Source organism: Knufia obscura (assembly GCF_036327395.1).
Source record: "Knufia obscura strain CCFEE 5817 isolate CBS 148926 chromosome Unknown scaffold_3, whole genome shotgun sequence".
NCBI classification, from domain to species: domain Eukaryota; kingdom Fungi; phylum Ascomycota; class Eurotiomycetes; order Chaetothyriales; family Trichomeriaceae; genus Knufia; species Knufia obscura.
The window spans coordinates 1,261,747-1,277,006 of NW_027042689.1; the positions used below are offsets into that span (position 1 = coordinate 1,261,747).

The 15,260-nt window shown below is 50.9% G+C and overlaps 8 protein-coding genes across 8 annotated transcripts; 7 read left to right on the forward strand and 1 right to left on the reverse strand.

The window, feature by feature from the left end:
- Positions 1-378: 378 nt before the first annotated feature.
- On the forward strand, positions 379-1,062 carry PMZ80_003541 (uncharacterized protein; the record flags this gene model as incomplete). The annotated part of the gene is made up of 1 exon (XM_064871970.1): positions 379-1,062. The coding sequence occupies one exon, from the start codon at positions 379-381 to the stop codon at positions 1,060-1,062; it is 684 nt and encodes a 227-aa protein (XP_064732350.1).
- Positions 1,063-1,559: 497 nt separating this feature from the next.
- On the forward strand, positions 1,560-2,672 carry PMZ80_003542 (uncharacterized protein; the record flags this gene model as incomplete). Its single annotated transcript, XM_064871971.1, has 1 exon — positions 1,560-2,672. One exon carries the CDS (start codon positions 1,560-1,562, stop codon positions 2,670-2,672), a length of 1,113 nt encoding a protein of 370 aa, XP_064732351.1.
- A 146-nt stretch (positions 2,673-2,818) lies between these two features.
- Positions 2,819-4,822, reverse strand: REX3 (RNA exonuclease 3; the record flags this gene model as incomplete). The annotated part of the gene is made up of 1 exon (XM_064871972.1): positions 2,819-4,822. One exon carries the CDS (start codon positions 4,820-4,822, stop codon positions 2,819-2,821), a length of 2,004 nt encoding a protein of 667 aa, XP_064732352.1.
- An 873-nt stretch (positions 4,823-5,695) lies between these two features.
- Positions 5,696-7,078, forward strand: PMZ80_003544 (uncharacterized protein; the record flags this gene model as incomplete). The annotated part of the gene is made up of 1 exon (XM_064871973.1): positions 5,696-7,078. One exon carries the CDS (start codon positions 5,696-5,698, stop codon positions 7,076-7,078), a length of 1,383 nt encoding a protein of 460 aa, XP_064732353.1.
- Positions 7,079-8,202: 1,124 nt separating this feature from the next.
- On the forward strand, positions 8,203-9,608 carry PMZ80_003545 (uncharacterized protein; the record flags this gene model as incomplete). Its single annotated transcript, XM_064871974.1, has 2 exons — positions 8,203-8,606; positions 8,654-9,608. The coding sequence occupies 2 exons, from the start codon at positions 8,203-8,205 to the stop codon at positions 9,606-9,608; spliced, it is 1,359 nt and encodes a 452-aa protein (XP_064732354.1).
- A 271-nt stretch (positions 9,609-9,879) lies between these two features.
- Positions 9,880-11,112, forward strand: POL30 (proliferating cell nuclear antigen; the record flags this gene model as incomplete). Its single annotated transcript, XM_064871975.1, has 5 exons — positions 9,880-9,913; positions 10,180-10,220; positions 10,268-10,697; positions 10,753-11,042; positions 11,095-11,112. The coding sequence occupies 5 exons, from the start codon at positions 9,880-9,882 to the stop codon at positions 11,110-11,112; spliced, it is 813 nt and encodes a 270-aa protein (XP_064732355.1).
- A 658-nt stretch (positions 11,113-11,770) lies between these two features.
- On the forward strand, positions 11,771-13,161 carry BUD16 (putative pyridoxal kinase; the record flags this gene model as incomplete). Its single annotated transcript, XM_064871976.1, has 2 exons — positions 11,771-11,856; positions 12,063-13,161. The coding sequence occupies 2 exons, from the start codon at positions 11,771-11,773 to the stop codon at positions 13,159-13,161; spliced, it is 1,185 nt and encodes a 394-aa protein (XP_064732356.1).
- Positions 13,162-13,748: 587 nt separating this feature from the next.
- Positions 13,749-15,104, forward strand: POT1 (3-ketoacyl-CoA thiolase with broad chain length specificity; the record flags this gene model as incomplete). Its single annotated transcript, XM_064871977.1, has 2 exons — positions 13,749-13,758; positions 13,819-15,104. 2 exons carry the CDS (start codon positions 13,749-13,751, stop codon positions 15,102-15,104), a joined length of 1,296 nt encoding a protein of 431 aa, XP_064732357.1.
- Positions 15,105-15,260: the final 156 nt, after the last annotated feature.

Genomic DNA, 15,260 nt, shown 5'->3' on the forward strand with positions numbered 1-15,260 from the left:
CGAGCTTGTCTCTCCAGTGCATATGCTTTCTCCTTTGCTCGTATCGAGATGGTCAACAGTTTCTAACGCGACAGCACGACTTTCTAGACAACCTTCCAGCATCGGTATTGTACCATGTCCAAAGTGAACATTAAGTCATGGACTGAGGTGCGTTCTAATTGAGTCAATCCGTCTTCATAGATTGTTGATGATTGCTATGATACTCAAGCAGGGCTTTGCTTCGGATTGACATGTCCGACAGGTCTGGAGCAAGCATCTTTGTAATGAGCAAACATACTCCCCTCCTTTCATGGCAACCACTATTTAGCTCAGTCGATCCTATCCCCAACCTCTCCTTCCCACCTCCAACAGACGTGTCCACAGCAACCATCTTCAACCATGAGTGCACGATCAGCTCTGATGAAGTACTACGCTCTCTCCCCTTCCAGCGACGCAGAAGAACGAAGAAAACACTTATCCACCACCCACAAGCCAGAATCGCTTCAGCTCTTCACAGTACTTGTCAAGAAAGCGCTCGATGACCCCAAGATACAAGCAAGACCTGCTTTGCTTCCTTACTACGTCCGAGATTGGTACTATGGTCGCGGCATGTTCGAGCTACGCAAGGAGTGTGGGATTGACTGCTCAGTTCACACTGACTATCAGCGCTGCAGTAGCTGTCACGAGTGTAGTGGATTCGGAGTGAAGGAGATATGGGATGACGTATCAAAGGAGGCTAGCGAAGTGCAGGAGCAGCTTAGGATCTGCATGGGGGTATCAAAGCTGCAGATGCCGAAGGAGATCGCTAAGTACCTCGATATCTTGCCGAGCAGTGTGACTGGCACTATAGTCATCAAGACCGAAGGAGAAACAGATTCCAGATCCGATGTTCAAGAGGTTACAAAGGCCGCTGGCTCGTCTCAAGATAAGATCATGGAAGATTCTCAACCAGCCGATATGGCGATGACTTGGACTGTAGAAGTATCATCTGCTGTCAATGAGCAAGCAGGCACTGCACAACGCGAAGAGATGATCATTGACCAGCCAGCCGCAGTCAAGGTAGAGCCTATCGAGAACTCCTGACTGCCGACATCCCAGAAGGGAGGTTGGTGCAGTGCTGACGACAATACAATTGACATTAGGGTCATCAGTGAGTCGGGCATCAAGCCAATCAACCGAGAGCATCTCAGGAGCTCCAAAAAGACGAGAGCGCGAGTGAGAGCATGAGGCCAGAAGAGAGACTGAAGATTACAAAGCCAGCAGATAGTCCAGGCGAAGGGGTCAACACTTGAGAGCAAGATCTTGTGGCAGAAGCTGGGGATGACAATTGAGGAACTTCCATGAGCAGTATGGGTTATCGACAGCACTGGTCAACGATTTTCTGCAATGGACTTGGCATAAAGATCTGGCATATTCTTCACTATCACAGTTTTCACTCTTACTAGTGATGAACTTTGCGCTCCACTAATGGTGTAGTGAAGTCTCGATCTGCAAACATATCTGACACAGTTTCGTCTCGCTCGTTGATTTCCTATTCTTGCTAACTGATCCATCTGCAAAACCTTCGATCGACCATCACCATGGACGACTTATCCGCCTTGATTCTGTACTACACTTTCTCAGCGGACGAAGAGGCAGAGGATAAAAGACGTCATTGGTCAATGGTACACGGCGGCCGTGTAAGCTCAGATTTCCAGGACACTGTGCGGCGTGTACGACAAAAACGACTGTTGCAGCCCACTATCGGTTCTTCGCCTCACTTCCTGCTTTACCTCAGGAGTTATCTGAAGGTGAGCCGTCCTCTGACCAGTAGCACTGGGGGAGCATTAATCTACAAAGAGATCGAATCCGAGAACAAGCGAGGGGGAAAGGACATAGCGCGCTACGGTAGGCTTGTTCGAGAACAAAGTCTGATGGCAAAAGGCAGCACTAGGTCTCTCCCTGTCCCGCAGGATGATAGTGTCACAGGTCGAGACCTAGGATCCTCTAGTGACCAGCAGCAAAGCAAGAGAAGGAGACTCAACGATACCCCTGTCATCACCCAGACCTCCTTTGGCGTCCCTTCGACTACTCCAACGCGCAGCCCAACGAGCAGTGCCACCGTCACGGCATCCGATACCAGACCTGAACCTCGACAAGCTAACCAACCAAACGAGAGCACTCAAGTCAGTCAACCAGATCCTCAGCTAAAACAGCAGGAGGCTGAGATCGCGAAGCTCAAAAGTGACGTCAAAACCAAGGATGCCCTGATCACTCAGCTTAGAGCTGAGGCTAGCAAGAAGGGGACCGAAGTGACGAAGTTGAAGGACGAAGGGAAGACGAAAGAGGACTTGATTGATCAGCTGAGGGATGAGGTTCGCGACAAGGAGAATGAAATCACAAAGCTGACGGATGATGGTAATGCTAAGAATGTCCAGATCACCCAGCTGAAGGCTGAGGTCAGCAAGGAGGAGATCGATGTCACGAAGTCAAGGGACGAAGGCAAGACCAAAGATGCTCTAATCGACCAGCTGAGAAGCAAGGCTCATGAGAAGGAGGATGAAGTTTCAAAGCTGAAAGACGTCATGAAGGCCAAAGATGTTGTCGACGAGCAACTACGACTGGAGACCAGCAGAAAGGAGATGGGCTACGAGATCGAGATCGCGAGACTCAAGGCCGAGATTGACTTCATGCGAGGGAAGCTTGGTATCTGAGACAGGGTGGTTTGACGAGTTGAGTCGGCATACGCATGCAATAGAAGTAGCACAGGCTGGGCGATAAGGATCAATGCCACATCCATTCAGGAAACGACACCAAGAACATGTATTCAAGCCCAACGCTTCACCAAAGGAACACCACATCAAAGACTACTCCCGCCCTTCAACCCCTTCGCAGCCCCAGGCGGCATCAACATCTCCCCCTTCCACCACCACCCACTCCTCTTCAACTCCTCCCACTTCTGCCCCACCTTCTTCCTCACTAAATCTCCCGTAGCCGCACTATCCTCCTTCGAGTCGTGCCCTTCACTCCCATCCCCACTATTCTCTTGAATCCGTCTATCAAGGTGCACCCGTGCCAAATCCCTCAATTTGTACCTTATCGGCAGACCCTTCGGATGTGGATACAACAACACAGTATCTATCACAAACGGATGAATAATCCGACACGCATTAAGATCGTTATCGATCGCATGGCCAAGCAATGGTGTGTCTGGATCGAGATGGTCGAATAGGAGATCGCGTGCTGCGGCTGGACTTGCGACGATCTGCAGTGGTTCACCTGGCCCGTATTTCGGTGGTTTCCCTTCGTGTCCATAGTCTGGAGCGGATAGGTACATATCCGCATTCACACCGCTGAACCTAGTATTGAAGTCTAGAATCTCACCAATGGGGCGCACGAGGATATCGAGGACTGTGGTGTGAGTGGGCCAGGATAGGGCCGTGAGGCGAATGAGCTCGAGGCCGCGGGATGTGTAGCTCATTTCGCAGTCGAAGACGATTGGGCCTCGGATTCTACCGTCGTTGTGGTGTGGTGTCTCCTTGAACTGTAACAGGCTTGCGAGACGTGCCGCGTCGCTGACTTTGAAGACGTGGTGGTCTGCCAATTGACAGCCTTCGGTGCCGGCATCTGAGCCGCAGCAGGGGAAGTTGCCGCGAGTGGCGCCATTGTATCGTGGGATACGGCCCCAGTGGTATCTACATGGTCCTTTCGTGGTGAGGCGGCCCTGGCCAGAGGGGTCGCTGCGTCCGGGAAAGACCTGGAAGCGTGTACCGCAGCGGTCGCAGGTTTCGTTGTGCCCGTTGGATTTTTGGAGGGCTCTTACTGCGCTTATTGCTTTTTCGTCTGGGGCTTTGATGATGTAGCCGTGCTTGGCGTGTTGGTGGAGGCCTGTGCGGAGGTGTTTGAGGACTGTTACCTCTTGGGCTTCGGTTGATAGGCCGGTTGCTGCCTTGTCTATGGGCTTTTGAGGCGTGAAGGTGAGGGTTGCTAAGTTGGGGTTAGTCAGCCATGTTGTTGTGATGGTATCCTTCCAGATTGCGGCAGTCATCTTTTTGGGCGTGTAGAAGGCTAGACGGTGCGCGAGGTTGTTCTTGTATGTGTCTGGATTTGGGTAGGCGTTTGCGATCCTCTCCTCGTCGTCTAGAGCTTGGGTTTCGAGCTCTTCTTTGCTTAGTATGAGTTCTGGCTGGGTGGAGAAGTCCTTCCGGTGGCGGTTGTTGGCGTCTTCTATCTGCTTGTGAAGCTTCTTGAGGTAGGCGTGGCGGGTCTCGAATTTGACGGGGCTTTGCTCTATTTGCCTTGGGTTGAGGCCACGTTTGTCTGCAGGTTTTCGGTAGGGTTTGGGAGGTGGTGAGCTGGCTTTTTGAGTACGTGAGGTTGGCGGAGGAGACACAGCACGAGTCACGGAAGCAGGTTGTTTGGCAGCCGTATCTGAGCGGTTTGCTCTGGCTGACGAAGCCGGCGTCCGGATCGTGGTTGATGACTTCTCTGATGCGATTGTGCTGCTGCCGTTGATGCTAAATCCGTGGGCTAAGTATGCCGGAGCCTGTTGACTTGATGGCTGAGAATCATGACTGAGCACATTCGCCGTGACCTTTTGAGGCGGCTGCTTGCCTTGTATCGTAGTTTGCCTGATATATGTATCATTCTGCCTGATTGCCTCCGGTGTATCTAGCCTCCTTCGTTTGGCAGGTGGGGGTGATTCGGAAGACCGTACAGCTGTTGAGTTGTGAACCTGGCTCTTGTCAGAGGTGACCTTTGGCTCAACTGAAGCTTCTTCATGTTTGAAAAGGCAATTCGGTAAAGTACACTCATGCTTGCTGGGGCATGGCACATCCTTGAACAAACCACGCGAGCTGAACATTTTCGAATGTCTGATGTTGCACCGTGGGAGGTCTCCCGCCGTGCATAAAAAGTTCTTGGCTCTTGCTCAGAACGTTCGATCTCATGAAAGACAATCCCTTGATGGTACTTGTGAGGTTGGCTGTCAAGCAGGAGCACGAAGCGAGGATTTAGTTGCCTCTTCGAGATTGGGTCATGGTCCCTTACTTGAACAGAAGCTTGTGCCTGATCTTCACTTGATACCAGCCGGGGTGTGATCCTTCAGCTGAGTGTGTCGTCAAATGGGAATTCCCAGGTGATAATCTTGCTCAAACGTTTGGACTAGACGGATAAGGAAGTCTTGTCAGGATTTGAACCAGCTTATCGAACAGTCATTGGGCAGACACCATTCAACGACTGACCAGCCCACCAGCGCCAGAATACATTAAATTGACCAAGTCACACGACCAATTCTGATGATCACTTTGCGCTTCCCACTTAGAGTACACCAGAGGCCTGACAGTGGTTTTGACCAAATTTTTGCAAGATGTTTGCTATCACACGCAGGTACCAGCAGACTGTTTAGCTACTGAGCACAACGTCACTATCGAGTTAGTCATTGACCCTACTTGATACTAAGAAAGTTGGAAGCCAGCATAGCAGGGTTGTTGTCGACGAGTTTGTAAAGAAGAATACAAGTCGGCCCTACAAGTCCCACCTTAGCCACGTGTATTACGCAGGCAGATCTGGCGTTAACGGCTGCAGGGAGGCGGAGCTAAGCAAGATCCGCGCTTCGGGCGCGCCGTCGCCCCTGGCTGGCGACTAGACGTCACCATCGGGCCCGACTATTATTCACAGGATGTCCCTTATGGGGGTAGACATACGGTCGCTGGATCGACAGACTATCTTCCAAAACATGACCGAAAGCACTCTTCACAAACCCGCCGATGGCTCTCGGAACGGAGCACACCATTTGTGTGTTTTGGTTCATGGTCTTTGGGGCAATGGCTCTCACCTGAACTACCTCGCGACCTCCCTACGAGAAAAACACTCCGAAGACGAATTGATCCTCCTAGTCTGCAAGCGCAACGCGTCTTCCTTCACGTATGATGGCATCGAGGTGGGCGCAGAGCGCGTCACGAAAGAGATTGAAGAAACGATAGAAGAGCTCAAGAGAGATGGCTACAAGATCGACAGATTCTCCATCGTAGGGTACTCCCTAGGTGGACTTGTCGCAAGGTATACAGTTGGATTGCTCGACTCAAAGGGGTATTTTGACTACATTACGCCAGTCAATTTTACGACGTTTGCCTCACCGCATTTGGGAGTACGAACGCCTTTGAGAGGCTATCAAAACCAGGTCTGGAATGTGCTAGGCGCAAGGACATTGTCTGCTTCAGGCCGACAGTTGTTCACGGTCGACAATTTCCGGAATACAGGACGGCCGCTGCTGAGCGTCCTGGCCGACCCCGAAAGCATTTTTATACATGCGCTGGCCAAATTCGAAAACCGCGCTTTGTACACGAATATTGTGAACGACAGGACGGCGGTGTACTACACAACAGGCATCTCAAAGAAGGATCCGTATGTTGACTTGGAAAAGCTGGAGCTGAATTACTTACCTGGCTACCAAGACGTGATACTCGACCCTGATCATCCATACCGACTTGCACAGCCGAAGCAGCTTCCCACCTTTGCGGAACGTGTTACAGGTACAAGTCGCACAATACTAAAGAGGACACCTGTCGTGGCTGGCTTAGTGATATTCATACCAATCGCTGTGGTCGCGTTCCTGATCAATTCTGGGATTCAGACATTGCGGAGCCAGAAGCGGATACTGCTACATGAGCAAGACAATGCGGAAGGTGGGTACGAAAGATACCGCATATCGTGGATGGTCCAGGATATGCGGGCTGGCATAGAAGATGCCTTCGAGGCTACCAACGCTGCTCAGCAGCAAGAGTACTTGCCTGAAGGCTCAGAAGAACTTGCAGACGGCGAAGCCACATCGCCGATGGCTGTGGACGGGGAGACAAAGCTGGAGAAAGACCCTTCAGCAGCTCTGCGTCGCCAGTCCACAGCTAGCGTGTCACCTCCAGATTTCCCGACCCTGGCGCTCACTCCTGCGCAGTTTACGATGATCAAAGCTCTCGACGACGTTGGCTTCAAGAAGTTCCGGGTACATATACACAACTCGACTCACAGTCATGCCGCATTAATTGTTCGGTCAAATCGCAAAGCTTTCGACGAAGGCAAGATTGTCGTTAAGCATTGGCTCGATCAGGCGTTCAGCATCTAGCACTTCTAGCATAGTTTGGATTTCGTTTTGCAAGTTAAGGTAAGGACGCACAGCAGGGTGTTGTCGGAGTTCATGCTTGGTCTGTCTGCATACACCTGTGTATCAGCGTCATAGCGCAGGACATTTGGACAAGGTTTTAATCAATTGTACATTAGCCGATGTACTCAACAGCACTGTTGATACTCAGTATTGCCAATGAAAGGGAAGCCATGCGCACCAGTGCAGATGTCGGCTACACATGGCCATCGATAAGAAATCCTGGAGGACGACATGTGCATCGAATCAGTCGCGCAGCGACGTATCAAATCGTTCCATCTGCTAGCTAGTAAATCTCTGCCTGCACATTTCCAGTGCAACCGCGAGCTCAATCTGACATGTGCTTTCCTGTGGAAGACATGACTTTCCTTGCCTTCAAGTTAAATCACCGATACACAAAGCGCTCCATCGTGGCTCACTGGTAGTCGGTAGGATTCGGGCAAAGGTCTTGGAAACCCGGGAATGAAGCAAGCACGACCTCAAATATTTGAATGGAAATGGCCATGAAACAACAGATCGACACAAGAATTGTGGCACGTTTCACGGCATCTATTCTTGTCCTGGCATAGGCAAAAACGGCTCGGGGCCCGTCCGGCTTCAAAATTACTCCTGACACTGGGTCCTCTCTGAAGATTCTGTACAGTATGCAAGGCACGCTATCACCGTACTGTACTTGGTACAGAACTCGGCCAGTGTGCATCTTGATCGTGTTTTGACCGAGCATGCAAACCCTACCGAAACTCCACGACAGCCTGGAGAATAACGTCATTGTACATATTGAGACAAGCTCATTGCTTCGTTATGCATCCACTGGATACTTATGAGTTAAGACCATTGCAACAGCGTGCCAAAACCGAAGAGTTTTTAACCTCAACGCTGGAGTCCTCCTCAAACGTCCACCTATATCTTCGATCCCCTTCATGCTGACACGGATATTGAGCTGCCTAACAGACTTTACTAGCCTCCATATATAAGAAAGTATTACCACCACTACTCATCTAAGTTTCCTTGTGTTTGACTAGCCCACCATTTGGCGTTCGTGACTAAGTTGACTGCCTTTCATACAAACCATCTACCATTGCGACAAGATGGACGGACAAGAAGGATCATTTCTCTCGCCCACCGAGACCAGAGGCAGACGGGATTCTCGACGGTCTGTCACGCGGCGACTGTCGAGTTTGAGCACGACCCGATCTGACCTCTTCGCCGGTCCTGCCGTTGTTGCCCCTCCGCAGTTCCTCGAGCAACCCAGCGATGCTCACGACACGGCTCTGGCCATGGAAATGGCCAAGCATCATCTGGCAGATGGCGAGGACACAACACCTCCAGAGACAGGTCCAACTACACCAACGGAAGGAGGACAGATAACCACAGACAAATTTGCATTTGCCTTCGATATCGATGGCGTCCTTATTCGAGGCGGACAGGTCATCCCAGAAGCAATCCAGGCCATGAAGATGTTGAACGGACAAAACACATATAACATCAAAGTGTGAGTACCTTCAGCAATGCTACCTAGCCGTAGCTAACAACATCCAGCCCTTACATCTTCGTAACAAACGGTGGCGGCAAGACCGAAGAAGAACGATGCATCCAGCTCTCCAATCAGCTACAGCTAGAAGTTTCACCAGGTCAATTCATCTGCGGTCACACCCCTATGCGAGACCTTGCCGCAAAGTACAAGACTGTCCTAGTCGTTGGAGGTGATGGGGATAAATGCAGACAGGTAGCCCAAGGCTATGGCTTCAAAGACGTGATAACACCAGGAGACATCATCAAGGACAACACAGATACCACTCCGTTTAGAAAGCTCACGGAAGAGGAATACAACCACTCCGTCAAACGGAACTATGGCGAGATCGAGATTGAGGCCATCTTCGTCTTCGCTGACTCGAGAGACTGGGCTGGCGACCAGCAGATTATCCTCGACCTTTGCATGTCGAAGAATGGACGACTCGGCACAAGGTCAGCAACATTCGATGAAGGGCCACCCGTCTTCTTCGCACACAACGACGTCATCTGGGCAACCTCTCATGCATTCTCACGTATCGGCATGGGTGCGTTGCGAGCATCACTCGAAGCCATGTTTAAGGCTATCACAGGTAAGGAGTTGAAGACTGTTGCTTTTGGCAAGCCACAGATGGGCACATTCGAGTTTGCCACAAGGCTATTGCAGCAATGGAGGAAAGATACTCACGGTATCAACCAGCCGCCGGATACGGTCTATTTCGTCGGTGACACTCCAGAATCGGACATTCGAGGCACCAACGAGTTCGATGAGTCGGACCGGTCGACGTGTGACTGGCACAGTATCCTGGTCAAAACCGGTGTATACCAGGATGGCACCGAGCCCAGATTCAAGCCGAAGAAGACAGTGACAAATGTATTTGAGTCGGTGCAGTACGGCATGCAGAGAGAGTATGAGAATGCTCTCAACAAGAAGGGCGAGGGGGCCGTTGCTCCTCAGATCGACGATGCTGTCATTGAGGAATAAGTGGTACATCCATCCGTATGAGGCGTTCACATGGACTTTTATGAAGAAAATCTGCATGATAATTAGCATTATCTAGGAGTATTGTTATCTAGGTACTTGTCATGAGCACATCCAAAACTTGATAGACGAGCAGATCAAATTGCACCTGATACCCATAGCTGTATGAGTGCAGCACAATGAAACGAGTATTACTTCCTACGTAAGGTCTTAGGTTCCAAGCTTAACTTTCCATGACTTTGGCCTGTTCAACAAGCCTGCAAACCTCAGAATAATGACTGACCCTAAGGTTTTGAGCCAAACATGTGGTACGCCGCCCATACGGTGAAGGTGGGGCCGCAACGCGCGACGCGTTGCCTGACATTTACGCGTTAATTATTTCTGCCCTTCCACAAACATTGCTGTTCTACATACTTTGTTCATTGCCAGACTTGCTACTTGCTTGTGCTTCTTGTAAAAGCCCGTTCGAAGAAGAAACTCACCTATCTCCTTCCCAGCCCCATCTTCAAGAATCACCGCCAAAAGTGCGCCCACACTCTGCTGCTTGTTGATTAATGATGCTAACAATTGGCAGTGCTGGAAGCACGTCTCGAGCAAGCATCAATGCTGAAGAAGGTCTGTTTCCCATGATATCACTCTGTGCACTACTAAATGTATATCAGGTTGTGGACGCCATCAAAGACCTAGTCCAAGACTGCAACTTTGACTGCAATGACTCTGGCATCGCTCTTCAGGCCATGGACAACTCCCATGTCGCGCTCGTCTCTATGATGCTCAAAGCTGAGATGTTCTCTCCCTTCCGCTGCGATCGCAACATTGCCCTTGGCATCAACCTTACCTCCCTCACAAAAGTCCTCCGAGCCGCACAGAACGAAGATATCCTCACACTGAAGGCTGAAGATGCGCCTGATGTTGTCAACCTGGTGTTCGAGAGCTCGGAGAGCGATAGACTATCTGAATATGATATCAAATTGATGGACATTGATCAGGAGCATTTGGGTATCCCAGATACAGAATATGCGGCCACAGTCGAGATGCCCGCTGCAGAGTTTCAGAGGATCTGTAGGGATCTGATTGCTATGTCCGAGTCCGGTACGTTACGATCGCTGCAAGAGAATTGATGGAGAAGTATACTGATCAGGGCCAGTATCTATTGAAGCATCAAAAGACGGAGTACGATTCTCGTGTCAAGGAGATATCGGCAGTGGTTCAGTCACAGTCCGATCACACACAAATGTCGACAAGCCAGATCAGGATGTCTCGATACAGCTCGTTGAGCCTGTGTCGCTTACATTCTCACTGAAGTATCTGGTCAACTTCTGCAAAGCCTCCGGTCTTGCTACAAAGGTCAAGCTTTGCCTGTCACAGGAGGTACCGTTGCTCGTTGAGTATGGCTTGGCCGGTTCTAGCCACTTGCGCTTTTACCTAGCACCAAAGGTTTGTTCCCCTAGGAACTGTCTATTGAAGGCTTGCTAACAATGGATGCTAGATTGGTGACGACGAGTAAGCGACGAATCTCATGAATGAACGACAACCATTCAAGTCAGCATCATGATGCCTACAGACGATTGGCAGGTAGACCTGATTTTCAGGATACAGAAGAGGGAGAGACACGAGCGAGTCTAGCGTTTCTGATGCTCATTGAGAAGCAGCTTGTTGAAAACATGTTCGAGCACTGATGAGTCTACCCGATACAATGGCCACCTGTCTGCTGTCATTGAGCAATTGAAGCAAGCGAGCGAGCATCTAGACCAACATCGCATTATTGAGGCTGACTAGGCACTATCGAATTCTGTGCACTTGACAAGCTCCTTCCTGATTCGTGCCTTTCACACCTCCTTTATCGCACATGCTTATCGCGGGCAGGTACTACGTCATACCTTGTATATCTGATTTGTTACTCACGAAATGCACTTGACTGAGGTTCGTAAGCCGGCAGTACCTGTCCAAGAGGAGCGCATCCTAAACGAAAATAGTCAAGTTCTCAGTACGCACCATATCAAGAGCTAGTAACCGTCAAGTGCTACCGAAGCAAACGCGATACTCAACTCATCACCCAACCCCAAGATCTAGCACGTGCTCTCTGAATTGGCAATCTCAGAGCATAGCAGTGACTTACTCTGTTGTCACTTGACCGAGCGTAACGAAAACAGCTACATGCGAAGATGGCAGACCCAAACGAGGTCGACCAGAATGAGAATCCTGTGCCAGAGACCAAAGTCTTGGCGATAGCAAGTCATGTTGTATACGGGTAGGTACGCATTTCGTACTTCCTTCCCTAGGCCAGAACAAGTCTGTGGTAAGAATCTGGCGCTGCAATGGCTAGCACCAAGCAGAGGATGCTCCATCCCAGTAATGCACGATGCCTCTTTGACCACCCCCTCATACCTGTTTGCTGGACAGTTCTCTACATCTTCACATACTTGTCCCGTGCTACCCGATCTAACAACCAGACAGCTACGTCGGCAACACAATGGCCACCTTCTGCATGCAATCGCTGGGCCTCGACGTCTCGGCGATTAACACGGTCAACTTCTCCAACCACACCGGCTACAAACAGTGGAAAGGCACCAAAACACCTCCTGAACAGATCGCCGAATTGTACGATGGTCTCACTCAATCACGTCTGCTGGACTTCGACGTCCTACTCAGTGGGTACATACCCAGTGCCGAGGCGCTAGGAGAAGTAGTGAAGGTCGCACGGGATCTGAAGCTGAAAAGGGAGACCATGAATCCGGGGTCGTTCTTTTGGGTGCTGGATCCTGTTATGGGGGACCAGGGTAGGCTCTATGTGAGTGAGGAGTTGGTGAAGGGGTATAAGAGTGCGATTAGCGGGGGCATGGAAGGGCCGGACCTGGTGGTGCCGAACGGGTTTGAGCTTGAGCTTATTTCTGGTGTGCATCTTGCTGGGGTTTCTGAGGAGGATGGTGGGGAGCTGGAGAGGAAGCCGACAGGCGATGACTACGAAGCCCGTCTAGAGAAAGTGAGGGAGGCGATCGAGGTGTTACATCAGCGGGATAGTGTGAGGATGGTTGTTGTCACATCTGTGCGCGTGCATGGGAAGCAGTCGGAGGGTGTGCTTTGCGTCGTTGGCTCAGAGAGGAAGAGCGACGGCTCGAGTCGTTGTTTTGTTGTGGAGGTGCCCGTGTTAGATTGTTACTTCTCTGGTACAGGTGACATGTTCGCTGGGTTGATGGTCGCACGATTGCGCGAGGAGTGCTCACAGGCAGGAACACTGGGTAAACACGGCTGGGGCAGTGACGATGTGGTATCCGCGACAGACCTGCCATTGGCGAAAGCCACCGTAAAGGTGCTGAGCAGCATGTCTGCGGTGCTGGAGAAGACAATGGAGGCGAGGAACGCGGAGATGGAGAAGTACGAAAAAAGCAATACTAGGGCGAGCGTGAATCCGCAGGATGCGGAGAAGGAGAGACAGGAGGAGGTTGATGAGCAGAACCATTTCTTGGCCAGGACGAAGGCTGCTGAGGTCAGGGCTGTGAGAAATGCAAGGGACTTGATACATCCGAAGGTTCGGTTCGATGCTAGAGGGTTATGATGAGGCCTATAGATTTGTTGCACTCTAGAACCGACACATTGCACATATAGACAATGACGGCACTGCTGTCCTCCTCGATGGTATGGAGTTCGGTTGTGTCGCAATTCGACATCGCAGGTGCATTTTGTTGCTCGCCTATCTGCCGCTCTGGGTCTAACTTGAGTTCTTTCTACATCGCAGTGACTATGTTGATCTGGTTAGTCGTGGTGTCATGGAAAGCCAGAGAAAATGCCTCGGCATATATAATGTCTTTGCAGCTACTCCGTGAGTGAGTCCACTGGGAATTTGGCGAGTCAGGTTCGGGGGAAGTGTCTTCAACCAGAGCTTCCGCCCTTGCCGCCAAGTCTTGTTCCGCTAATGCAGGGGAGCAAGACTTAGCGAATAATGACGTCCGCGCCTCGGTGCAGATTTTGCAGGAGCACATGGTAGGTGCTCAGAAGGACAAGCATGCTTGTGATCAATCGAGAAGTATTCTCGATGACATTCACCGAATCCCTATATAGTCCTTGACCGCAAACAAACCTCAGCTGCAGTGACCAGAGTTCTTCTCAGAGACACCGGAAGCCCTTCTTACCCTCACCCTCACCATGACGCAAGGTAAGCAATATCGGCTCATTACGAGCACTTAGGCCATTGGATGCTAACAAGCTATTGTAGCACCAGACAAAGCCAAAGAGAGGCTCAGCCAGATATCTACCCACCTCAAGCCGGACGCTCGATCGAAATCGCTCCCGGATAGCGGCATGGGCAAGGATGCTCTTCTAAAGAAGTCCCCCGACGATGTGGTGGTCACCTGCGCCATCCGAACGCCCTTCACGAAGGGTGGCAAGGGTCCGCTGAAGGACACTATGGCAGCAGATCTGCTACTACATACATTCAAGAATCTGATATCAAAGTCAAAGATCGACCCGAATTTGGTCGAGGACATTGCGACTGGCTGTGTGCTCGCTCCAGGTGGCGGCGCAACAGAGTACAGGGCTGCAGCGCTGGCGGCGGGATTCCCGGATTCGACCGCTGTCAAGTCGTTGAATCGTCAATGTTCGTCGGGGCTCCAGGCGTGTGTCGATATCGCGAATCAGATCAAGACTGGAATGATTGAGATTGGTGTTGGGTCCGGCGTTGAGTCGATGTCTACTCAATATGGTCCGGGAGCCGTTACAGAGTTTTCTGATCTGCTAGAGAACCATATGCAGGCCGCAAACTGCAAGGTCCCTATGGGTGTCTTGTCTGAGCAGATGGCTAAGGATCGGAAAGTCACTCGCAAAGATCAGGATGCGTTTGCTGCCTCATCGTACCAGAAGGCATTGAAGGCACAAGAGCAGGGTCTGTTCGACGAGGAAATTATGCCCGTGACTGTCAAATACACCGATCCGAAGACCAGCGAGGAGAAGAGTGTAACAGTGACCAAGGATGATGGTGTAAGGCCTGGCATCACAGCAGAGTCACTGTCAAAAATTCGAGCTGCGTTTGCGAAGGATGGCAGCATCCACGCCGGCAATGCTTCTCAGGTGTCTGATGGCGCAGCTGCTGTACTGCTCATGAAGCGAAGCACTGCTGAGCGACTGGGCCAGACAATCCTGGGCAAGTATGTGAACGCATCTGTTGTTGGTGTGCCACCACTATTGATGGGTATTGGCCCGTGGAAGGCCATTCCTGTGGCTCTGGAAAAGACTGGCATCTCGAAAGAGGATGTTGACATCTATGAGATCAACGAGGCTTTTGCTAGTCAGTGCGTGTGGTGCCTGAAAGAGCTTGGTTTGGATGAGAAGAAGGTCAACCCGAAGGGTGGCGCAATTGCTTTCGGTCATCCCCTGGGCTGCACTGGTGCAAGACAAGTAGGTACATTGTTAACAGAGTTAAGGAGGACGGGACAGAAGATTGGCGTAACAAGCATGTGTGTAGGAACAGGAATGGGCATGGCAGCCGTTTGGGTTGCGGAGTAGACGACGTCTGACATCTGGTTTGGTTGAATCTTTCACTCTTTGTGTGAAGGTAAGGGTCTGTCTTTCACGATTACTGCCTTTCTCGAATTTCCTATCAGGCACACTATCAACTTTTTCCAACCATCTTCCCCGATTACTTTCTCTCAGCGACTTCTT